This window comes from Helianthus annuus, chromosome 12 (genome assembly GCF_002127325.2).
Source record: "Helianthus annuus cultivar XRQ/B chromosome 12, HanXRQr2.0-SUNRISE, whole genome shotgun sequence".
Taxonomy (NCBI): Eukaryota; Viridiplantae; Streptophyta; class Magnoliopsida; order Asterales; family Asteraceae; genus Helianthus; species Helianthus annuus.
Window position 1 is genome coordinate 141,048,337 of NC_035444.2, and position 25,214 is coordinate 141,073,550.

Sequence of the window (25,214 nt, forward strand, 5' to 3'; positions counted from 1 at the left end):
CTAAGGACCATATACAAGAGACCAATCATGCAGTAATCATTAGTCGTTAATCGGGTAGTGGGATGGAGACTAGTGATTAATCGGGGGGATTAATTGACGCTTAGTTGAGATTTTTACAACCATACAAGAAGGGACTATCGTGTAGTTCTTTATACAAAAAAAAAAAAAAAGCTACTTATCAAAGTGATGGAACCATAAGGGTGCAAGTAAACTTGTTTTTATAGTACAGGGTTTGAAATGTCACTTTCACCCTTGAAGATAATTAGGTATCGTATCACCCACAATCGCTTTTCCAAATAGAGGAGCGTAGCTGGAAGCGAGAGAGAGATATCCGAGAGTGGAGTGCGACCCGAGCGAGCGATCTGCGATTTAGGGTTTTGGTATTCCGAACAAAACTATATAATCAAGGTCAGGTTAGCGTGCATCAATCCGGTAATCGATCGTTTAATTATTCAATTCTAGGTATACATTTTTTCAGATCATAAAAATCGATGATAAAGACGATGAATTTGTGTGAGAAAGAGGCATGTGTATTGTGTGCAGGATTCGTGTGTGAGAGATTATTTGAGAGAGTGGAGTTTGGTGAGTGTCTTGTGTGTGATATTCTCCCTGTAAACCCTAATTTCTGGTTCTGCCATTATGTCTGAGAAGAAGCTTGTGGTAATTTTTATGTTCTGTTATCAAATTTATTATCTTTTTTTTTGTTGTTTTGTTGATAAATTAAGTATAACTTATGTTGTGGTGGTATTGTATTAGGTGTTGGGCATCCCATGGGATGTTGATACCGATGGCTTGAAAGATTACATGAGGAAATTTGGGGAATTGGAGGACTGTATTGTTATGAAGGTTAGTTTTTATAGAGTTATAACATGTATTGTAATGACTTTGTTAATGTGGAAATATGTTTAGTTTAATTAGTTTGAAACTAATTTAATTAAGACCTCAACCGAAAAGATTTGGAGTACATAGTATCATGGTTGTAAAAGTTGTTAGGTGCTAGTCGGCTGGTGGGGCACCGACTAGTTGATAATCAGATTGGGATTTTTATATGTAATTTCAGTTTTATATATATATTATATATACACATTATTATAGGTAAAAGTTTTAAGTAGACCGGTTTAACCCATCCTCGACCCATTTTTTAAGTATACAGGATCAATCGCCAGAATCTATATGGTTTGGTTGGAAACTGGCCAGAATTTACAGGTTTTGGCCAGCCGATTAGGACTGCCTACTGATTATTGATTAATGGATCGCTTAACGAAAAATTACTCAGTGACCGGCTGACTAGCGATTAATTTCCGAGTGCCGACTAGTCCTGATTTTTACATGATTGCATAGTATCTGTAGGAACTAGGATAGTTTAATCTTTCTGCATGTCAAATACATCTCACATGTGAAAAGGCACAGACCGCTGTTTGGTGACTAGCTTCATGCTTTTGAAGGATTATCTGATTATTTACTATCAATGTGTGTGTACACTGTTGACCATAAAAAAGCCTGTCGGACAAAGAAGGGTGTTATTACTTTTGGCTGGCATAAGCTGTGTCTGTGTCATTTGTAGGTATCCTGTTGGATATATTGTTATTGTGTTTGAGGTCTATATAATTGTGGACCTGCTCTTGTATATAGTATATAGTATAAGTATAACTTCTTGATGTGTTTTGTGTTTCATCATTTGTTGTCTAATTAGAATCTACACCCATCTCATGAGAGTAGCAAGAATTGCTTTTTGTGCCACACAACCTATATTCCTTGTTTTTTAGAAGATGTTCTGCCGAACTTTAAGTATCTGTTATGAATAAAAATTTCTTTCTTTCATATTGAAATGGGTCGAATGGCTGCTAAGTAAGAAAATCATTGATGATCAAATGGATAATGCTACTGAAGTTTACCAGACTCTAGCGCCCATGTTTGTACTCTGTAGGTGTATAAATATGTATACATTGACCAAAAGACTTTTGACTTATATAATTACAGGAGCGTTCAAGTGGCCGATCTCGTGGTTTTGGATATGTAACCTTCGCAGAAGTTGAAGATGCTAAGGTAATTCAACTCTCATATATGCAATTTCCCGAAAAGAAATTTCTGCAATTCAATTTTTCCATAACTATAAAAGATCAATAAATCTTTGTACTTGCTGCTATAATTCATATTACTTCTTTTGATGGTACATTTTTCATTTTACATGACTTTGCGCTTTGCCATAGGCTGCACTTTCAGCCGAGCACTTCCTCGGGAACAGAGCATTGGAAGTAAAAATAGCAACACCAAAGGTTGTTTACTTGTTTTCTACTAACTTTAACATCATGTCATGATGTCACTTTTGGCATGTGTCTGAAACTTTAATGATATTTATTTAAAAGTTGTTCCCTTCACAGGAAGAGATGAGATCATCTTCAAAGAAAATTACCCGTATTTTTGTTGCTAGAATCCCGCTCTCAGTCACAGAAGCCGCGTTTAGGAGGTGGTTTTTTAATTGTTATCATAAGTTGCTCAGAGTTTTATAATGACTTAACATGTATACAATTTCTTTTGTTTCTTGCAGCCATTTTGAGAAATATGGTGAGATATTGGATTTGTACATGCCCAAGGTACATAATCAGATGCTACAATCATATATTTTACATTTCTTACTTTTTGGGAAACATTTTACATCCTTTAATTAACTGATTAACGCTGATATTATTGAAACTTAATATCTGATTTCTGCAGGATCCAAGTACCAAGGGCCATCGTGGAATTGGTTTTATAACTTTTGCAAATGCTGGTAATTCACTTGAGACTGAATAATCATTTTGATATCTGGTAATTAATTAACTTGTTGAATCTTTCGTTACAGATTCTGTCGATGATCTCATGTCTGAAACCCATGAACTTGGAGGTTCAGATGTGGTGGTTGACAGAGCAACACCTAAGGTAACATGCGGCGTCCTTTTATGCAACTTATCGTCATTTAATCTTCACCAGTTCAATTATTTTTATGCCTTGAAACAATGAGCTTTCATAGCTGATAGTTTAATTTGATAATTGTTCTCAGGAAGACAATTTCCGACCAGTTAGCCGCATGCCGCCACCGCCGCCTCCGAGTGGCGGATATGGTGCTTATAATGCTTATGTTACAACTAGATATGCTGCACTGGGTGCTCCTACAGCATATGATTATCCAAGCTCTGTCTATGGAAGTACGCTCAGTTGATACATAGGGATGGTTATTTTGTTTATTTATTAATTATTTAAGTAACGGTCTTAATTACAATGTGGGCAGGAGGAGAATCTGCTAGGGGAATGGGCAAAAAGATTTTTATAGGACGGCTTCCTCAAGAAGCAAGTGTGGAAGATTTGCGCTTGTATTTTGGTAGGTTTGGACGTATTTTGGATGTGTATATCCCAAAGGTAATTTAGCCTCCCAATAATGGTTCGACTAATTTGTTTATTTTTACTTAGTGTAAAATGCCATTTTCATCTATGAGGTTTGGCTACTTTTGTGACTTTTGTCCGAAGGTTTGTTATTCCGCTTCTGGATTCAAAAGGTTTGAAATCTTACCATTTTCATCTGGCTCGTTAACTCCATCCCACTTTTCTCCGTTAAATCAGAGGTATTTCCGTCCTTTTTGCTAACTTAAAGGGCAATTCGGTTTTTTTTTTTCACTTCATGTAAAAAGACCGAATCGCCCTTTAAGTTAACAAAAAAGATGGAATATTATTGACTTAACCGAGAAAAATAGTTGGAGTTAGCAAGCCGGATGAAAATAGCAAGATTTTAAACCTTTTGGATCCAGATGCGGAAAAACAAACCTTTGGACGAAAGTCGCAAAACTGGCCAAACCTCGGGGACGAAAATGGGGTTTTACTCTTTTACTTATTTATACTTTAATTTAATTGCCTACTGAATGTAGGACCCTAAGAGATCTGGTCACAGGGGGTTTGGTTTTGTGACCTTTGCTGAGGATGGTGTTGCAGATCGTGTTTCACGAAGGTCACACGAGATTTGTGGACAACAGGTACTGAATATATTGGTTTTGAATTTGTAATATTATGTACACCTATTTAATCAGGCGAGTTGTTTTTTGTGATAAATGCTTGATGGATTACAGGTAGCAATAGATTCAGCTACACCTGTTGATGACGGTGGTTCAAGCGGAGGCAGCAGCCACTATTTGGACAACCCACCTGAACCAGCGTACGGAGGCTATGGCCCCATGCGAGCTTACGGCAGAATGTATGGAAGCTTGGATTTTGATGATGTAAGTATATTTCAAATGATGATGGTATGCTAATATTAATGAAGAAAATTAGTAATGTCAACAAATGTTTTGCAGTGGGGTTATGGTGGCATGAGCGGAAGCATGGGGCGTGTGGGAGGATTGGGACGGATGGGCGGCCTAGGTGGAGGTATGGGCGGTCTAGGTGGCGGCATGGGCAGCCTAGGTGGAAGCATGGGTGGGGGGAGACCTTCACGAACGGATTACAGGTATAGGCCGTATTAGAGTCTGGAGGTGTCCACCAAAGTGGAGGATTTGTGTTGAATCTGTTGCTTAAGACTATCTGTACTTGCTGATTTCTGGATGTTGACAAATATAATGACGATGTCTATTTATATATTGGACTTTGAATGATGATGTCTATTTAACCTTCCATTGTGGTTGTACGTTTGTGGGGGGGGGGGGGGGTACTAGCCTCACTTATTGGAACTTATTACTGTATTTTATTTCTTGCCAGTTTAGTTGGTTTGCATATTTCGTTAAAACTAAAATGTTTGGCTATAAAAAGAGCGAGGCGCAAGGTGTGATAGGGTTCTTGGAGTTGAGGCGCGAGGTCAGAGGCGCACACATAACGTATGCAAGGTGCAAGGTGTTTATATAATATTTCTTATGACATGTTTAGCATCCAAAATTAAGATATAAATAACCTCTATACAACCTAAAAAGCCATATATATAACTCATGATACGCAAAATCTGCACATGTACAAGAGTCGAGAGGTACGCCTCATGCCTGAGTACACTTGTCGCCTCACACCGTTTGAAGTGATGCCTGAGCGCCCTCACAGTCATCATTTCATACAGTGAAGAAATTCAACCAATCTCCCCTTGGCACCACTACAACGCCTTATAAACCAAACGTGATTATTTTGTCATCTAATGTATGATGTATCATGAGTTTCATTTCCAATTAATAAATTTGAATTCCAAAATCTGTGAACCGAACACACTAAACGCACTGAATCTTACATCTTATAAAGCATGAATTTAAGACCTGTCGTAGATGTTTAATGCTTACAATAGCAAGTATAATATGTACCTAACTTTGCTCCAAACTGGGATCTTACGTATTTACCTCTTTTATCGCTCCCAAAAATGAGGATCTATAATATTCGTCTCAAAACTATATCCCCCATAGCATATCAACTCTACCCCTTGAACCCAAATCAAAAAGCCATTTTAATTAGAGCACCAATAGATTGCTGTATCACTGAGTTTCAGTTGCAGAAGTTACTTAGACCACAAACCTGTCGCAAATTAATATCACGTTTAGCCATTTGACGTGCAGAGTAATTATGGGAACCAATTACTTGATGACAATTAATAACCTGTTTTAACGATGATCTTTGAGGATTACGGGTCACGACAACTGAAGCAGCCTTTGAAGGAATCTGTGACGTATCTACGTAAGCTTCTGAATTTGCGGGAATGTCTGGGAGAAACATCCTCTGACATGTTCCTTCTGAATTCTTGCGCTTTCATTTGCGCAGCTCTATGTTTTTTCAATATTTTATCCATAGATGCTGCCTTCTTTTTCTCCAGTTTCATCTGATCACCACAAAAAACAATTACTCGACCCCATAACCACACTACGCTAGCTTCCAAATTCCAATATTTGTTACAAATTTTCAGAAAAAAAAGGAAAGAAAATATATAGAAACGTTAACCAAACGCACCTCAAGTTTCCGGATTGATGCCTCGGCTTTTGCATTCTGTAGATTCTCCCACGCAGTGATCCGTGCTTCCTCTTTCTGGAGCCTGCAAAATACAAGACAACAAAACATGATTCTTGTCATATATGTAAATAATAAACATGTGTTTGTGGGACAAATAATAATCAAAAGTGCCCCCCTGGTCATGAGAGTTGAGACCCACCTTTTCTCTTTTTGCACATGCTAAAGGGAGTTTCACTTCTTCATACTGTACTTGTAATAATTATAGTTATTATTAGTATTTCTTTTTTACATTTTAAGAGTTTGACACAGCAAGGTATCCAAAGAAGCTGTTTCATTTATTTCATTTGATAATCTATATCTATATAATAAAAGAAAACCATGGGGGCCACTTGTCAACACATGAGGCCTTCCTATTTTCGGTTTTCCCGTCTCTCTGTCAAATTTAATTATGGATACTTATTCTTTAATTATTAATAGTTATTATATTATTAACCTAATAATCAATATAAAATTAATAATGAATTTCTAAATAAACTTTATTTTTTTCTACTTAAAAGCTTCTATTCAAGTCTCAAAATATCACTATGTTCAATATTATGTTCGTTAAATTTAACTTAACAGAATATATAATTGTCGCATCAAAGTTCACTTTTTTTCAAAACATATCTTGACTACGTGTTAAGAGATTACATTATATTTTATTCAGCTGGTGCGGTTTGTAGAAAAAGCTCTTCCAAGCAAACTAAAGTTTTCAAAAAAGTTTTATCAATGACAATTGCAAAAGTGTTTGGACAAAAAGTAGTTTATCTTCAAAAAGTTATCTTTTTCTCTCAATATTTCTGGATAAGAAATCAATCAAGTACATAATGATAAGAGTTATAAAAGCTTATAATTAGAGACATACTTTGACAACTTCATTGCTCCTTCTGTTGCATTCCATGTCAAAGCCAATTCATTAGCCTCCGGTGATCGGTTATCCTTCATTCCCATTCTGTGTCGTTTTGATTGCTTGATCATAGTGGCTCCTTTATCCACCTGTACATCCCTAACTTCCAACCTAGCAGAATGTCGTCCGCCATGTTCCACAGCTGGAGGTACATACGCTTCTGGGCTGCTCTCAGGGCTCATTTGGGTCGCCATGTCTCGCTGCGAAACACCATCTTCATCATTCCTCTCATCTGCAAAGCGTTACATCGGTCATAAACAGCTATCAAAGAAACAAAAATCGACCTTAAAAATTGCAAATTCATTCAAGATCATTAAATTTTGTACCTCGAAAATCAGGATATGAAGAGTCGATCAACAACTCAGACCATCCAGGTACATTACCAGATTGACCCATTCCATCAGGCACAAGAACACCAGTCGTTAACGCCGAACCCGCAAGAACCGGTACAGCAGGCGAGTAATTCGAAAAGTAACCAACCCCAGGCGTCCCACCCAACGGTCCGCTTTTCGCTTTAACTCGTCTCTGCGACGGGTGCGGCGGTTCTACACTCTTGCAAACCCCAAAACCCGACACCGGACTCGTAATCCACCTCTCGGCATCATCCCATTTCGACGGTAACGTTCTTCCACTATTAAAAGGCATCAATGCTGCAGCACTGATATGCCTCCTACTACTATTGCTTAATGGTACTCTCTCTGAGCACCAACCCTTTTGAAACTCTAACACATTGTTATTGTTATCTCCGTAATCAGGAGTTCCTGGACTCGTGTATGCACCCGAATTACAGAATGATGAGGAACTCTTGTTTCCAGCAGATCTTAACTGTGGTGAATAGCAGACTTGCATTGCATCCTATGGTGCTACCAATCTACAATCAATTATCTTAAATTAACTATTAGAATTTAGATTATTGTTTTGGGTCAAACATGTTGGGTTTTTTAGTTGTAACAAACTCTAATTAGTATTAATAGAATATTAGATAGAATTGAAGCTGATGAATCAGTGTGTGTAAGATTGGAAATACGAAGATTGTATGGAATTGTTTACCTGAATGAAAATGGTTGAAAGTTTGAAGGAGGAGAAGGGTGGATTGGACGTAGGGAAGGTGTTTGATGAAATGTCGGAATGAATGAGATTTGATTTTGGGAGATTTTAGAGATCGCAGACAGGATCCATGTGACAATGCCCCCAAGTACGAAGGGAGTATCCAACGTTCTCTCCTTAACCACATTCATTTAATGTTGGGACTAGTGATAATAATAATGATATAATTATAGGGAATGGGAATAACTAATTGATTTCTTAAAAAAAGTTATATGATTCTATCGATCAAGTTATATATCGCTTTTGATGACTCATATTCAGATGATCAACAATATAAGCGGAACTAGAAGAGGGTTAAAGAGGATTTGTAGACGTCAATGATGTGGTGGTGGAGTGGTAAGGGAGAGATTTGGTGTTCTAAGGCACTCAAATTCGATTTCTGCTCTCTCCTTTATTTTCTGCGGCTGTAGGATCGTGTTTCGACCCAAACGAGTCGTTCAGAGGAGTTTTGATCAGATACAGGTGCGGAAAACAAGTATCTGATTTAGAAACAGCTAGCAAATAACTGTAACACCCCGTGTTTTCCAAAAGTCAAAGTCAAAGTCAAGTGTTGACTGTTATTGGAATTAAAGATTAATAAAGATTAATTTCATTTTAGTTTCATTTTGATTTTCGTATTATTTGGAGTAAGTGTTGTATAATCAAACTAATCGACCGATAATCGAACTATGAATCAACGACCGACTGTGAATGATAGGAAGTAACAACGCAATAAAGCTAGTCAAATCAATAATCAAGCTAATCGAATCAATCATCGAACTCAAGTGTGGGGATTTTAATGCTTTTATACGTGTGTGTGTGTGCCTTATGTGTTACTTGTGCATGTTTACTTTTATATTAAAGTGTGTGGTGAATCAATCAAATCAATCGAGACTCAAAGGTGAATCAAACTCAATGGAAATCGAACCCGAAATGGTTGTAAGGATGCTTGTATGTTAGATATAGTAGTTGGAACTAAAAGTAATTTGACTAGGAACTTCTATCATCCTCAAATCATCGTTCATCGAACTCGAAATATCGAAAATCATCGCGAAACACTCAAAAACCAGGCAAGCCGATCGAACAGGGCAACCTGATCGAACAGGCTAGCCGATCGAACAGGCTGTTCGATCGGACAGCTGCTCGATCAGGGATGCTGTTCGATCAGCTGACCCTTTCCTCTTTTGGAAGCCTATAAATAGGGCTGTCTTTGTCAACCTTTCCACTTTTGGAAAAGCTCTGACCGACCAGCCTCTTCTTCTCACTAAATCTCAGATTTCTCTCAAACCGGTAAGTATTTCGTTCTAATCCTTGTACGTTTTTGTTCATTAATCGATTCTCCATCTTTCTATCTTTCAAAACTTGGATTTCATCCATGAAATCACCAAGATCTAGGTGTTCTTAAGTGATGTCATCATGGTGTTCTTGGTGTTCATCAAGAACTTCATGTTCTTGACTTCATTCAACCATGAATAAGCTAGATCTAACCGATTTCCACATAAATAACCTAAAATCTTCCAAAGATCTTAACATTTCACGGTAGAAAAGGATTGGAAGATGAGTTTTCATCTATCTTTCAACTCTTTTACACTCAAACCGGTGAAAACGAAGCTTGAACCGATGTACAAATCAATCTAAACGAACACATGGTCCAAGATTCGGGTTCTACCGAGAGATATACCGATTCCGGGTTAAACGTTAAACTTGGGTTCCAAACCGTCTCTGACCGAGTTTGGGTGATTCCTGCTCGAGTCAGTAGACTAAGTAGGGACTTCAGCTTTGTGGTTCAACTCGTAGTCAAAATATCTCTAAAACATCAACAACTAACGGGAAGAAACAAGTGTTAAGTGAAGGGTTAACCAAATCGAGAAGCTGGCCGAACGGCTAGGCTGTTCGATCGAACAGCCCAACCGAACGACTATGCCAGCCGATCGGTTAGGCTAACCGATCGACTAGCACACAGACCCACCAACTCACAAAAGTGTAGTATTGACGAGGTACTGTTCGATCGACTACGCCACTCGATTGTAATCATTACTGCTCGGATCATGAGATACTATACTTTAAAACACTTAGACTTTTTGAAACAATGGAATGTCACCCGATCGAGCATGCTAACCGATCGAGTGACATCTTGCCAAGTCGAAAATGCTAACCGAACGGTTGGGCTAACCGATCGAACAGCTGTTCGATCGACCAACTTGAAAGGTAGTACAAACCATCATACACAAACACATCCTTCACATCAAAGGAAGAAACAATCCACTTGAAGGAACCAGCCGATCGAGCCAGCCAGCCAATCGAATGGATGTTCGAACGGACTTTCAAACCAATCGAACAGCCCACTCGATCGAACTGCTGTCCGATCGAATGGCCTACTCGATCCAAGTGCATTGTTTACTTTTCCGCGTTACTCATCGTTGTGTTATCGAACTATTCAGGCTAACCTATTCTCAGTGCTCCCTTCAATCCACACCAATCACTGTGAGTATACTCGATCCCTTTTGCTTTCAGCACTTTTGGGTGTTACATACGTAATCTATCAAAATCACAAGCAACACAAACTATTTGAACGCTAACCTACTTGCATGTATTACTTGTCTAAATGATTGCTGTTTATTATGTTTACACGTGGAGTGCTATCTGCCTGCTTTAGCAACGTAGTACTATAGTTTGGACTCAGCACCCGTTCACACGGGGGTTGCTAAGGACAATTACTTGCATGGATTACGGTGGTAATCATGTATTGCGAACTGTCTCGGACAGTCGACCCGAAGTCATTGGTATCGATGGTCCCATGTTGATAATTTACATGCATCGTTTGCCCTTGTGTACGTGTTTGGTTATGCGTAAACTATTCGAACTCTATATGCTATATCAAACTTGTGTACTCACCTTTACATTATATGTATTGACTGTTATTTTAACGTATGTGACAGGTGTTTAAGCTACTAGCGTGCTAGGGAAGCGAGGCAATAATAAGCTCCTAGGAGTTTGTGACCTTAGGACAGTGTCCACGTACCTGTTCCAGGGCCATAATTATCTGTAGATCTTGCACTGGCACCTGTAGTCAGTAAGATCTATAGTTAGCAGTCTAGAAGTCTTAAAACAATATTTACATTCGGTTTGTAATAACTAAGAATTTGAGTTGTCGGAACAGTTCCCATATTGTTTAGTCGATTTCTATGATAACTTGATATTGTTTGGGACACGGTATGGGACGTGTTGTGTAACTGAATTGTATGTTAGTTGTTATGGAAACTTCTGAACAATCTGTTTCGCTCAGTGCCGCGCCCCGATGATTCCGCCATCGGTTGGGGTGTGACAGATTGGTATCAGAGCCATAACTATAGGGAATTAGGTTGGGCACGATCTAGTCCGGATCGCTGTCTTAGAGACCTAGACTATAGTCAGGAACCAAGAGACCAAGTTTATGTGCTTATTTTATGTTACGTTGTATCAGTACATCCGACCTCCGAGCCAAATTTTGTAATTTGGACGGGATTAGGAGTGAAACCCGCAAATTCCTGCCTAAATTACAAATTTTTGTCGATTATTTTGTGCGATTTTCTAACAAAACGGGAGAAAGTTATACCAAATTCGGGGCCGAAACCCATAAATTGATGAAAACTTCCTCTAAATTTTCTTAAAACAAGGAAGAAATTGCTAAGCTAGGGGTGAAACCCTAACCTTGGCAGTTATTCCAGCTTTATTTCATCTCGCCAAGGCAATTGACGGACTCCAATGACCTGAACTCACGAGTATGGCCTAGAATGCGCATGCATAATGCCCAAGAATCGAGGCAGAAACATGTCCCCTAGAGTCGAAAGTGACGACAAGTCAACTGTGAATAGTTAAATTGCCATGGTTAGTCAAAGTCTAGTAGCCGCAGACAATCCATTTTCCGATTTTGAGTGTTGTTTTGTTGATTTTGTATGAATTACCTGTTTACGTGTTTTGAGATTTGTTGGTTACTCCATTTGTTATCAATCTACGTGACCTTTGTTGATATCCTATCTCGATTCAAATCCCTGTTGATGTGATCTAAACGAAACCAGTGTGCTATGCTACGCTATACGACTAAAATAGACGATACAATGTGATGCTATCCGATACGCAAAACGAACGACACTCGACTTGTGGTTATAGGTTTCTGTTTTCTGACCGCCTCTGTGATAAAAAAATTGCGTACGTGTTTAGGAAATTAAGTGCTCTACTTGCTTAATTGCTTATGTGCTCTAATTGCTTTTGTGCTTATGTGCCCTATGATTATGTGCTTATGTGACTATGTGTGTTACGTGACGAGAAATGCGACGTGATTCTAAGCTTTAGAGATCTAAGAACGTGTGAGACTCGAATTCGTTGTGTTGAGCCTGTGACGATGTCTATTGCAGACCATGTCGTCATCTGGACAACCTAGATCACGCTCGCGTCTTACCCGCCAGGAGAAAAGAGATCGACGACTGGCTGCTATCATCTCTAAGACCCTGGCAAAAGCCGTCAGTGATGTGTTCGAGAACGCAAGCAAGTCATCTGAGGAATCCCGAACCCTCACGCCCAAAGATCCCAACAAAGCTACTTTTAGCTTCAAACAATTCAAGGCATGTGGGCCAAAAGAGTTCACCGGTGAAGATGGCCCTACGGCTCTGTTTCATTGGTATTGACTCGGTAGAAGTCACCCTTCGTCAAAGCGGATGCCCAGATCACCTCCGTACTCTCAATGCTACCGGTGTCTTCCAGTCACGAGCTTTGGACTGGTGGACCGCAGAAAGGAACAAGCGCGGGAACGACGCTGCATACGAGCTGACGTGGAAGGAGTTGAAAGCAATCATGATGGACGAGTTCTGTCCTCCCCACGAACGCCAAAAGTTGGAGGATGAGTTCTGGGGTATCAAGCAAAAGGAGGGGGACAATGCTGGTCTCACTGCCCGTTTCAAGCAATTGAGTATCATATGTCCCGACCAGGTCAAGACTTCTGACATGACCATCAAGAAATACATCCGTGCTCTTCCGGATTGTGTCGCAGATTTCGTTCACGCCTCCAAGCCCGCAACGATCGAGGAAACCTACCTACTCGCCGCTGAGATTAATGACAAGCGGGTGAAGGCTGGCTTCTGGGATAAGCAAGTCAAGCCCCTGCATCAAGTCACCGCCGCATCAATCGATAACACCACTGCCCAAGCCTCCAAGTCTTCAAGGAGGAGAAAGAAGAACAAGAGTTGCGCCGCCGCAACCAATGCTGCTCCTCTTCAGTCAGTACCGCAACAACAACAACCACCACAGCGCACGGCGCCAGTGATCAATGCGCCGCCAGCGAAGCGTGCGTACACCGGTCCCCACCCACTCTGTGCTACATGTTCTTATCATCACCCAGTGGGTGTGGCCTGCCGATTCTGTGCTCACTGTAACGTCTACGGGCATTTCACTGCGAGTTGCCGCTATGGTCCCCGTCAAGCTCAAGCTCAAGCCGCTGTCAACCAGGCTCTACTCCCAGCTCCTCAAGCTCCTCAAGCTGCACAGGCCCCGGCAAACAATGTTCGGACCTGCTTTGCATGTGGTGACCCTAACCACTTCGCAAACCGGTGCCCGAACAGGGTAGTGAAACAAGAAGCTCAACAACCCCAGCAACAACAACAACAGCCTCAACAGCAAGCAGCTCACGCCAGAACCTTCAACATCAATGCACGTCAGGCTCAAGCTGACAACAACGTGGTCAATGGTACGTTCCTCGTGAATGGTATATATGCATCATGTTCGTTTGATACTGGAGCCGATAACTGCTTTGTGTCCTTTGAATTCGAGAAACTTCTTAGACGTAAGCGCTCTTATCTTTCGACACGCTTCGAAGTAGAAATCGCTACCGGAAGAACCATTGCTGTCAATTCTGTGCTCCGTGATTGTACTCTCGAGCTCAACAATCATATATTCCCGATTAATCTCATTCCAATGCAGCTCGGAAGTTTCGATGTCATAGTAGGCATGGACTTTCTCCGTGAAAACCATGCTGAAGTTGTGTGTGCCGATAAGATGATTCGTTTTGTGCTAGCTAGTGGTGATATTCTATGTGTTTATGGTGAAACTACTGCAAGAGATCTCAAACTCATGTCCTGTCTTCAAGCTCGCAAATATCTCCGCAAGGAATATCGAGCCTTCTTGGCCAACATTGTTGTAGCAGAGACGGACAAGAAAAAGAAAGTTGAAGTCTATGATGTTCCTGTTGTCCGAGAATTTCCTCAGGTGTTCCCTGATGATCTTCCTGGATTACCTCCAAGTCGTGATATCGACTTTCGAATCGACCTCATTCCAGGAGCTAACCCAGTGGCCAAAGCTCCGTATCGACTCGCTCCATCTGAGATGCGAGAACTCTCAAACCAACTCCAAGAGTTACTTGAAAAAGGCTTTATTCGCCCGAGCACTTCTCCTTGGGGCGCACCAGTCCTTTTCGTCAAAAAGAAGGACGGGTCGTTCCGAATGTGCATCGATTACCGGGAATTGAACAAGCTGACCATCAAGAACCGATACCCCTTACCAAGAATCGATGATCTGTTTGACCAACTACAAGGTGCTCAGTGCTTCTCCAAGATTGATCTACGTTCAGGCTATCGTCAGTTGCGGATTCAAGAGGGAGACATACCCAAAACCGCTTTCCGAACCCGATACGGCCACTACGAATTTGTTGTCATGCCTTTTGGTTTAACCAACGCACCCGCGGTCTTTATGGATCTGATGAATCGCGTGTGTAAACCGTTCTTAGACCGTTTTGTCATTGTATTTATCGACGATGTCCTGATCTATTCCAGATCGAGGGCCGAACATGCGCAGCATTTGCGATTGGTTCTCGAGTTACTTCAGGGAAACCAACTCTACGCCAAATTCTCCAAGTGTGAGTTCTGGTTGGAGGAGGTTCAATTTCTGGGTCACATCGTGAATAGTCGGGGTATACACGTTGATCCTGCAAAGATTGAGGCAGTCAAGGGATGGGTTACGCCAAGGAATCCGTCAGAAGTTCGCTCTTTTCTCGGATTGGCTGGTTACTACCGGCGATTCATCGAAGGATTCTCCAAGATTGCTGTACCACTTACCTCCCTTACTCATAAAGACAAGCCTTTTGTGTGGGGAACCGCGCAGGAGACTGCTTTCCAAACCCTCAAACATATGCTGTGCCATGCACCAGTTCTTACACTGCCAGACGGAAGCGATGACTTCGTTGTCTATTGTGATGCTTCAAACCTTGGACTTGGCTGTGTTCTCATGCAACGAGACAAGGTTATAGCTTACGCATCTCGACAGCTCAAAATCCACGAGAAGAACTATACAACCCATGACCTCGAGCTAGGCGCAGTTGTCTTTGCCTTAAAGATTTGGCGACACTACCTGTATGGTACAAAGTGTACGATCTTCACCGATCACAAGAGCTTACAACATATCTTTAACCAGAGAGAACTCAATATGCGTCAACGCCGATGGGTAGAACTTCTCAACGATTACGACTGTGAGATCCGTTATCACCCAGGCAAGGCGAATGTAGTTGCAGACGCCCTCAGCAGAAAGAATTACGTGATAGGTGTTCGAAACATCCAGGCTCAGTATAACCTCGAAGCCCTCATCCGCGAAGCACAACACGCATGCTTTAACGAGTGTACGTTGAAGAAAGAACGAATCTATCACGATGGAACTCAGCTCGTGAGCAAAGCCAACGGGATATTCTATTATCTGGACCGAATCTGGGTTCCGAGGAGGACAGATTTGCGAAAGATCATCATGAACGAAGCCCACAAATCCCGATATTCCATTCATCCCGGTGCGGACAAAATGTACCAGGACCTTCGCTACAAGTACTGGTGGCCTGGGATGAAAAGGGATATTGCTCTTTATGTTGGTAGCTGTTTAACTTGTGCAAGAGTCAAGGCTGAACACCAAAGACCTTCAGGCTTACTCGAACAACCGCCGATACCCGTATGGAAGTGGGAAAGCATAGCTATGGATTTCATAACTAAGCTTCCGACCACGCCATCAGGTCACGACAGTATTTGGGTTATAGTCGACCGTCTAACCAAATCAGCCCACTTTTTGCCAATACGAGAAGACTACAAGGTGGCCAAGCTAGCCCAAATCTACACCGACGAGATCATTAAGAATCATGGTACGCCTCGAGACATCATTTCTGATCGCGACGCTCGGTTTACATCGAGATTGTGGGAAACTTTTCAAGCAGCTCTTGGTACGACGCTGAATTTGAGTACCGCATTCCACCCGCAAACCGACGGGCAGACTGAAAGAACGATTCGTACTATTGAAGACATGCTCCGTGCGTGTGTTATCGATTTTGGTGGTAGTTGGAGCAAACACCTACCGTTAGTCGAATTTTCGTACAATAATAGCTATCACTCCAGCATCGAAATGGCACCTTTCGAAGCCTTGTATGGTAGGAGATGTCGCTCGCCCATTGTATGGCACGAGGTCGGTCATTCACAATTGACTGGGCCCGAGATTCTGCAAGAAACGACTGACAAGATCCACCAGATAAGGGAAAATTTGGTAAAGGCCCGGGATAGACAAAAGATGTACGCCGATAAACGACGCAGGCCCCGCGAATTTGCAGTTGGCGACTACGTGCTCCTAAAGGTATCACCTTGGAAGGGAGTAGTCCGATTCGGCAAAAGAGGGAAACTTGCGCCTCGATTTGTTGGACCTTTTAAGATTTTGGAAAGGATCGGTAAAGTTGCCTACAAACTCGAATTACCGGAGGAACTCAGCAATGTCCACCCGACTTTCCATATTTCAAACCTTCGAAAATGTGTAGCCGACCACGACGCGATGATACCACTCGACGATCTTCAGGTCAATGAGACTCTACACTTCGTCGAAAAGCCTGTCGAAATCATGGACCGACAGACCAAGCAACTCAGACGCTCTCGCATTCCTATTGTAAAAGTACGATGGGAAGGCAAACGAGGCGCGGAGTTCACTTGGGAACTCGAAAGTGACATGAAGGCCAAGTACCCGCAGTTATTCAGATAGATCTGAAGCATCAAATAGGTAAAATCACACGGCGATGTACGGTTCTCGGCCTAATTTCGGGACGAAATTCCCTAAAGGAGGGGAGACTGTAACACCCCGTGTTTTCCAAAAGTCAAAGTCAAAGTCAAGTGTTGACTGTTATTGGAATTAAAGATTAATAAAGATTAATTTCATTTTAGTTTCATTTTGATTTTCGTATTATTTGGAGTAAGTGTTGTATAATCAAACTAATCGACCGATAATCGAACTATGAATCAACGACCGACTGTGAATGATAGGAAGTAACAACGCAATAAAGCTAGTCAAATCAATAATCAAGCTAATCGAATCAATCATCGAACTCAAGTGTGGGGATTTTAATGCTTTTATACGTGTGTGTGTGCCTTATGTGTTACTTGTGCATGTTTACTTTTATATTAAAGTGTGTGGTGAATCAATCAAATCAATCGAGACTCAAAGGTGAATCAAACTCAATGGAAATCGAACCCGAAATGGTTGTAAGGATGCTTGTATGTTAGATATAGTAGTTGGAACTAAAAGTAATTTGACTAGGAACTTCTATCATCCTCAAATCATCGTTCATCGAACTCGAAATATCGAAAATCATCGCGAAACACTCAAAAACCAGGCAAGCCGATCGAACAGGGCAACCTGATCGAACAGGCTAGCCGATCGAACAGGCTGTTCGATCGGACAGCTGCTCGATCAGGGATGCTGTTCGATCAGCTGACCCTTTCCTCTTTTGGAAGCCTATAAATAGGGCTGTCTTTGTCAACCTTTCCACTTTTGGAAAAGCTCTGACCGACCAGCCTCTTCTTCTCACTAAATCTCAGATTTCTCTCAAACCGGTAAGTATTTCGTTCTAATCCTTGTACGTTTTTGTTCATTAATCGATTCTCCATCTTTCTATCTTTCAAAACTTGGATTTCATCCATGAAATCACCAAGATCTAGGTGTTCTTAAGTGATGTCATCATGGTGTTCTTGGTGTTCATCAAGAACTTCATGTTCTTGACTTCATTCAACCATGAATAAGCTAGATCTAACCGATTTCCACATAAATAACCTAAAATCTTCCAAAGATCTTAACATTTCACGGTAGAAAAGGATTGGAAGATGAGTTTTCATCTATCTTTCAACTCTTTTACACTCAAACCGGTGAAAACGAAGCTTGAACCGATGTACAAATCAATCTAAACGAACACATGGTCCAAGATTCGGGTTCTACCGAGAGATATACCGATTCCGGGTTAAACGTTAAACTTGGGTTCCAAACCGTCTCTGACCGAGTTTGGGTGATTCCTGCTCGAGTCAGTAGACTAAGTAGGGACTTCAGCTTTGTGGTTCAACTCGTAGTCAAAATATCTCTAAAACATCAACAACTAACGGGAAGAAACAAGTGTTAAGTGAAGGGTTAACCAAATCGAGAAGCTGGCCGAACGGCTAGGCTGTTCGATCGAACAGCCCAACCGAACGACTATGCCAGCCGATCGGTTAGGCTAACCGATCGACTAGCACACAGACCCACCAACTCACAAAAGTGTAGTATTGACGAGGTACTGTTCGATCGACTACGCCACTCGATTGTAATCATTACTGCTCGGATCATGAGATACTATACTTTAAAACACTTAGACTTTTTGAAACAATGGAATGTCACCCGATCGAGCATGCTAACCGATCGAGTGACATCTTGCCAAGTCGAAAATGCTAACCGAACGGTTGGGCTAACCGATCGAACAGCTGTTCGATCGACCAACTTGAAAGGTAGTACAAACCATCATACACAAACACATCCTTCACATTAAAGGAAGAAACAATCCACTTGAAGGAACCAGCCGATCGAGCCAGCCAGCCAATCGAATGGATGTTCGAACGGACTTTCAAACCAATCGAACAGCCCACTCGATCGAACTGCTGTCCGATCGAATGGCCTACTCGATCCAAGTACATTGTTTACTTTTCCGCGTTACTCATCGTTGTGTTATCGAACTATTCAGGCTAACCTATTCTCAGTGCTCCCTTCAATCCACACCAATCACTGTGAGTATACTCGATCCCTTTTGCTTTCAGCACTTTTGGGTGTTACATACGTAATCTATCAAAATCACAAGCAACACAAACTATTTGAACGCTAACCTACTTGCATGTATTACTTGTCTAAATGATTGCTGTTTATTATGTTTACACGTGGAGTGCTATCTGCCTGCTTTAGCAACGTAGTACTATAGTTTGGACTCAGCACCCGTTCACACGGGGGTTGCTAAGGACAATTACTTGCATGGATTACGGTGGTAATCATGTATTGCGAACTGTCTCGGACAGTCGACCCGAAGTCATTGGTATCGATGGTCCCATGTTGATAATTTACATGCATCGTTTGCCCTTGTGTACGTGTTTGGTTATGCGTAAACTATTCGAACTCTATATGCTATATCAAACTTGTGTACTCACCTTTACATTATATGTATTGACTGTTATTTTAACGTATGTGACAGGTGTTTAAGCTACTAGCGTGCTAGGGAAGCGAGGCAATAATAAGCTCCTAGGAGTTTGTGACCTTAGGACAGTGTCCACGTACCTGTTCCAGGGCCATAATTATCTGTAGATCTTGCACTGGCACCTGTAGTCAGTAAGATCTATAGTTAGCAGTCTAGAAGTCTTAAAACAATATTTACATTCGGTTTGTAATAACTAAGAATTTGAGTTGTCGGAACAGTTCCCATATTGTTTAGTCGATTTCTATGATAACTTGATATTGTTTGGGACACGGTATGGGACGTGTTGTGTAACTGAATTGTATGTTAGTTGTTATGGAAACTTCTGAACAATCTGTTTCGCTCAGTGCCGCGCCCCGATGATTCCGCCATCGGTTGGGGTGTGACAATAACACCTTTTCGTATTGATTTGACAACGATTACATCCAAATCTCACACCGGCAACACTTCGGTATGGATTACAAGGCCAATGTTACATGGTTTCGCTCATAAGCTCCTATATATAGTGCTTGAGGTTTCGCTCCAATGTACATGTCACATGAGCGAAACCATCAATGACACATAAGCGAAACTACATGTTGACACATAAGCGAAACCCATCTATGTCCCTATGAGCGAAACTCTCACCTAAGATACATACAATCTCCTGTTTTCTCGTATAACGTGCCCTGATCTAACAATCTAAGACTAAGACTCGATACAAGACGAAGTCGACAGATGTAGTGCACCAACAAACCCCCCCTCAGATGTTGACGAGTCGTTCATCGAGTCTTTGACAATATCATGTCTTCGCACCTTCAGTCTTGATCAGTCTCTGGGCTTCTCTCTCTCTATCTTCATCTCTTTCTCTTTTATCACCAACAAACTTCTTCTCTTAGATGTTGACATCTTTAAATTCATCATTACCAACATTCACTCCCCCTCAAATGCTGACTCTTCCTGCATAACACTCTACCACAAACATAAGTTTTATGATAAACATTTAAGCATATAGACATCATTTGAAACTATCACAAACAAGTATATCAATACATTTCTGATGAACCACTTACAACTATATCGTTTTTCTTATCAAAACAACACATTCTCCCAAACCATCTGTTCATTATGTTTAGCACTTGGAATTTTGAAAATCAGCTTTTCAATATCAGTTGTCGAAAACCTTTTTGAATTTTTCAAAATTTATGCTAAAACACACCGAAAATCTTTTTGGATTTTCTGAAATAAAATAATCGACATTACTTGTAAACTCAAGAAAATGCAGAAATGAAATATTTACAAACAATATTTTTGTGAGTTCGTGTAAGAGGATCATATCAGTTAATGAGACGTGTCACTAACACCGTTAAGCTGATTACATTTTAAGTTCTAAACAATTCACCTAGATTGTCAGTATATCGGTCCACTTAAATTTTCACACAAAGTTCAATTGTTCCGAGATACATTATTAGTGTTTTAAGAACTTAAACTTATCCGTGTGTCCCACTACTTGAATATACTCCCGTATCCAGATCCCAATATTCAGTCTTACAGGTCAGCTGATATCTGTCAGGGGTTAGATACGAGGGCCGTGAGAGCTCAGGTCGATACTTCCCGTGTACGCAGAGAGATGACGGTTTCGACTTTTCAGTGTGTCCCCTTTAGAGGATCTTTTTGATTTCAACAGCAGCGACTATTAATTTTATTGTTTCATCAGCATGCTGAGGGCGAAGCTATGTTTCAAGCTTTTGCGGAAAGCATTATCCGGAGACTAGGTCAGTACTTCCATACAGCAGAAGTCCCGGGATAATACCCCAGATATCACTGAGCATAAAGACCTAGTATCTCAGAATAAGGGACCTTTCAAACAAGATTTCAGGGGTTACCTATATATCCAAACAGTTTTATTAAAGCAAGTTTGATTTTTAAGTTTATATCTCGTCACAATTTACTGAATGTGTAAAAACCTACTGGCATATCCTCAGTGAGATTGTTTATCACATTTTATCTTTACATATCTTTAGCATGTTGTGACAGTCTACTGATGTACTATCATTTCCTCTTTTCACAACAAAACTCATTTTAGATTTTATCATGTTTTTGTGCTTTTTCAAATTTTCTAATGTTTCTGGATTTTCTGAAATTTTCTACTCCCCCTAAAATGCAAACACATTAAAGAAAAATTTGAAAACAACTAATACTCTTGACCCACTTAAAACATAAGACTAAACAAACTGTACAAAACTTGAAAACTGACATCAAATTGCATCAATTCGCCATTCACTCGGCATAAACAATCAGAACTCCCCCTATCACAAACCATTTTCTCATTTAGATCTCAAAACACTTAAGTTTGTTTTAATCAAAATGATTTTTCTGGAAAATGAGTTTGTTTTTACCACTTGTAAGTTTACCACTTGGTAAATATGGGGATATGGTTCATCATCTTGTCAGTTATTATTATGTGTAGTAAATCAAGTACAAATTAATGTCCCTGATTTACTATTTGCAATTTAGCAACCTCTTTACCACTTGTAAGAATCACAAACAATACCACTTGTAGGTATAACCAACAACTACCACTTGTAGGAATGAGTCATCTATATGAATCTTTTTACCACTTGTAGGATTGATCACAAAGATGCCGATTCCTGCTTCACACTTACCAACCTAGAAGCTCCGGCGTTTCCTGCTTAACCTTTTCAAACACATATTAAAAAAGATGCCGATACCTGATCCACGATTACAAACTTGGGATCTCCGGCAAGTCAAGTTTTTAGTCGAAGAAAATATCCACCCAAGCCTGACCAGCCTTGGGTGTCACTGAGTCACCATCACTCGGTTTCTTACCTTTCTTCTTCTTCTTATAAAATTCTTTAACCCCTTTGACTTTTCGTTCAATCATCTTACCAAAGATATGCTTTACCTTGGGGTTAAAGACCTTCTCAGCATCAAACTCCTGTTTGTCATTATAAAATTGGTTAGAAATTTCAACTTTACCAATTTTCTTCTTATAATTTTTAGCCCGAAGTGAAGGAAAATCCTCATCATTCACAATCGGAACTGTGTTTTCATCTTTTGAAATATCTTCACTTTTTGAAACAATTTGTGGCTCATCTGACTTTGTGGAGTCAGATTCATCGCCAGAAGATAGCTCCTCTGATTTTGACCTATCAGAATCATCGCTAGAGCTTTCAGTAACCTTTTTAACAACCCATTTCTGGTTGTCAGATTTAGCTCTTTTCTTGTAAAACTTGTTTGAACATTCACCAGTTTCAAATGTAGAATTTTTAAACAATTTGTTTCTATCAATTGGTGGTTCAAACTCAACCACTTTCTCTTTGAGTTTACGAGATACTCCCTGTTTTGATTGTATCGCCTTAGAGAAATCTCTTGCAATATGTCCAACAGTCTTGCATTTGAAACAGGTTCTCGTATCTTTCTTCTGCTCAGACAACTTCTTCATTTCATCTTGCTTCATTGCAAGAAACTCATTGTTTGACTGCCTCCAGAAATCTTTCTTTTCTTCTTCTTCAGATGACGTTCCTGAAACAAATGTCATTTTGGATTTAAAATCACGAACATATTTTTCATTTTTCTGTTTTAATGTAGGAGTAAAACCAAGACCTTTCTTTTTTGAAATTACCATTATGGTTTGATTTCTTTTGGAAACCAAAACCAAAACCTAACCCTTTTTCTTGTTTAATCTTTGTTGTACTCTTGAGGTGTATTTTTTAGGTTTTTCATTAAGACATAAGTCTTTTATTTCAGAAATATTAATTTCTGTAAGTTTGAAAACCTTGTTTATCAGTTCAGTTTTGACACCTCTTATTGGAAATTCCTCATCAGAATATAATTTGTCAGAATCATTCAAAGTATAAGCAACTTTAAACGGTTCATCATCCAAATTAGATTTTGATAACAGGAATTCTTTGTCATAAACTATTTTGCCCTGTTTTTCTGTTTGACCCGGAGTGCTTGACTCAGACTTTGACTCTGACGCGGACTCCGACTTTGACTCCTCTATCTCATCGTTATCTAACACATGATCCACGACTTTCTTCATCAATTGAGACTGTTGATCAGTGTCAGACGATGTATAAACGACATCAATGTTTTCTGGTAGATTGACTGACGACTCTGACTCCCATTGTAAGTTTGTTGCCTTTTTGACTCTTTCATCATTTGGATTTCTAGCCAAATATCCATTTTCCAGAGGGGGTGGACACTTGTTGTAACTGACACCTTGTTTCTTACCAGATGTCGTCTCTATAGTGCCTTTCTTCTTTTTATTCTTTTTCACTGGAGTCTTTTCTTCAATCTTCTCTTCTGAAACTTTCTTTTCTTCAGTTACATCATTGTCCTCAAATGCCTTTAAACTTTCAGCTGTCGGATAAATCCTGTCAGTAACATAAGACGAACATGAGTAACTTTTCAACAAGCGATTAACTCTTTCAGTTTCAATTCTCTGAAGTTCAAGTTTCTGTTCGAGATCAGCACACTTCTCAATATAGTTGTTTACAACTTTTTGCTTGACCATGAAAGCTCCTTGAAGTGTTTTCATTGCTGTAGCTTCCCTTCACTTGTGTCGTTGTACATATTCATTGCCCTGTTCAACACATCATATGATTTTTTCAATATGTTCATATTGTGGATCAACGAACTGTTCTGTTTCTTTACAACTTCACAATTTTCACAAGTTGTTGGACTTTTCTTTGCAATGGCTTCTTCATTAATCTCGAACTTTGGAGTTTCTTTCACTTTTCTTCTCACTACCGGTACTGTCTCATCATCGCTGCTAACCGGTGTCTTTACCTTTTTCTTTTTCTTCTTTGCCTTCTCATCCTCACTATCACTTTCTGCCATCATCTTCAGATGTTTTTCCATTTGTCTGGCATAATACTCAGTATCATCATCACTTTCTTCTTCAACTCTGGCAACAAAAGCTGTGTAAGCTGTATCTTGATCAGGAATATAGTTATCCCAAGTAAAATTCTCCCAACTAAAACCCTCGGGTAACTTTTCATCATCTTGATCGATCAAACAAGCTTTTCCATCAGCTGAGACATATTTATCCCAATTGAATGACTTCTTTTCTTCCTGATTAACCACACAAGCTCTCTTTCCAGAATCTTCAATTATGGGTCTTCCATGTGTAGTTTGTGCTTGATGTTGATGTTGTTGAGATGGTTGTTGAGCAACTTGATGGTAGATGGCTTTTCGATAGTAATCATTGTTATTATTAAAAGGATTTTGAGCTCCACTTGCTTCGCGATTGGTGCACTCCCTCTTAAAGTGACCTTTCTCCCTGCAACCAAAACAAGTGACTTTAGATTTGTCAAAACCTAAAGTAGAAACATTAGCCTCACGAAGATCATCTCTCCCCGTGATCTGCTTGAATTTCTCAGCTCTTCGTAACACGCTTGCCAAACACCATTTTATGTCCATCAGTTCCATCTCTTCAGCATCTATCTGGTCGTAATCTTCTTTTGTTAGCATTGGATTCCCGATACGACCTGCAACAAAACAACTATAAGATTCTAAAACCATTCCTAATAAAGACATGTGGTTTTTAGCAACTTCCTCGGAATAATCTTGATCATTTTCAAGATTTAAAACAATATTGCACTGAATTTTTCTCCCATTTTTTGTTGCTGAGATGTTCGGATCAAAAGATGGAAATGATGTGAAACTTGTTTTGCTGTTTGATCCTGATGATGAACCTCCAGAAGAATTCTTGGCGTT

The 25,214-nt window shown here is 40.2% G+C and overlaps 2 protein-coding genes across 5 annotated transcripts; one reads left to right on the forward strand and one right to left on the reverse strand.

The window, feature by feature from the left end:
* Positions 1-247: 247 nt before the first annotated feature.
* Positions 248-4,638, forward strand: LOC110895636 (DAZ-associated protein 1). Of its 4 annotated transcripts, none has more exons than XM_022142953.2 (14): positions 248-408; positions 544-660; positions 757-846; positions 1,981-2,046; positions 2,211-2,276; positions 2,382-2,467; positions 2,549-2,594; positions 2,716-2,770; positions 2,843-2,919; positions 3,041-3,185; positions 3,269-3,396; positions 3,900-4,004; positions 4,098-4,247; positions 4,323-4,638. In XM_022142953.2, the coding sequence occupies exons 2-14, from the start codon at positions 640-642 to the stop codon at positions 4,488-4,490; spliced, it is 1,203 nt and encodes a 400-aa protein (XP_021998645.1). In that variant the 5' UTR covers positions 248-408; positions 544-639; the 3' UTR covers positions 4,491-4,638. The 4 variants fall into 4 exon arrangements, with proteins under 4 accessions (XP_021998645.1, XP_021998643.1, XP_021998644.1 ...); XM_022142951.2 differs by having other exon boundaries at positions 268-462; XM_022142952.2 differs by having other exon boundaries at positions 268-432.
* A 544-nt stretch (positions 4,639-5,182) lies between these two features.
* Positions 5,183-8,116, reverse strand: LOC110895637. Its single transcript, XM_022142955.2, has 6 exons — positions 7,937-8,116; positions 7,213-7,757; positions 6,845-7,118; positions 5,941-6,022; positions 5,593-5,812; positions 5,183-5,511 (listed from the first exon to the last, which is right to left on the reverse strand). Exons 2-5 carry the CDS (start codon positions 7,733-7,735, stop codon positions 5,618-5,620), a joined length of 1,074 nt encoding a protein of 357 aa, XP_021998647.1. The 5' UTR covers positions 7,736-7,757; positions 7,937-8,116; the 3' UTR covers positions 5,183-5,511; positions 5,593-5,617.
* Between the last annotated feature and the right edge of the window lie 17,098 nt (positions 8,117-25,214).

Bases quoted from the DNA above. Each gene is read 5' to 3' on its own strand.
- LOC110895636 (XM_022142953.2), top strand. From the start codon at position 640: ATGTCTGAGAAGAAGCTTGTG. The intron at 2,771-2,842 runs GTAATTCACTTG...CTTTCGTTACAG, and splicing joins TATAACTTTTGCAAATGCTG to ATTCTGTCGATGATCTCATG. The intron at 3,397-3,899 runs GTAATTTAGCCT...TACTGAATGTAG, and splicing joins TGGATGTGTATATCCCAAAG to GACCCTAAGAGATCTGGTCA.
- LOC110895637 (XM_022142955.2), bottom strand. From the start codon at position 7,735: ATGCAAGTCTGCTATTCACCACAGTTAAGATCTGCTGGAAACAAGAGT. The intron at 7,119-7,212 runs GTACAAAATTTA...AACGCTTTGCAG, and splicing joins TTCATATCCTGATTTTCGAG to ATGAGAGGAATGATGAAGAT. The intron at 5,813-5,940 runs GTGCGTTTGGTT...TGTGGTGATCAG, and splicing joins CATCAATCCGGAAACTTGAG to ATGAAACTGGAGAAAAAGAA.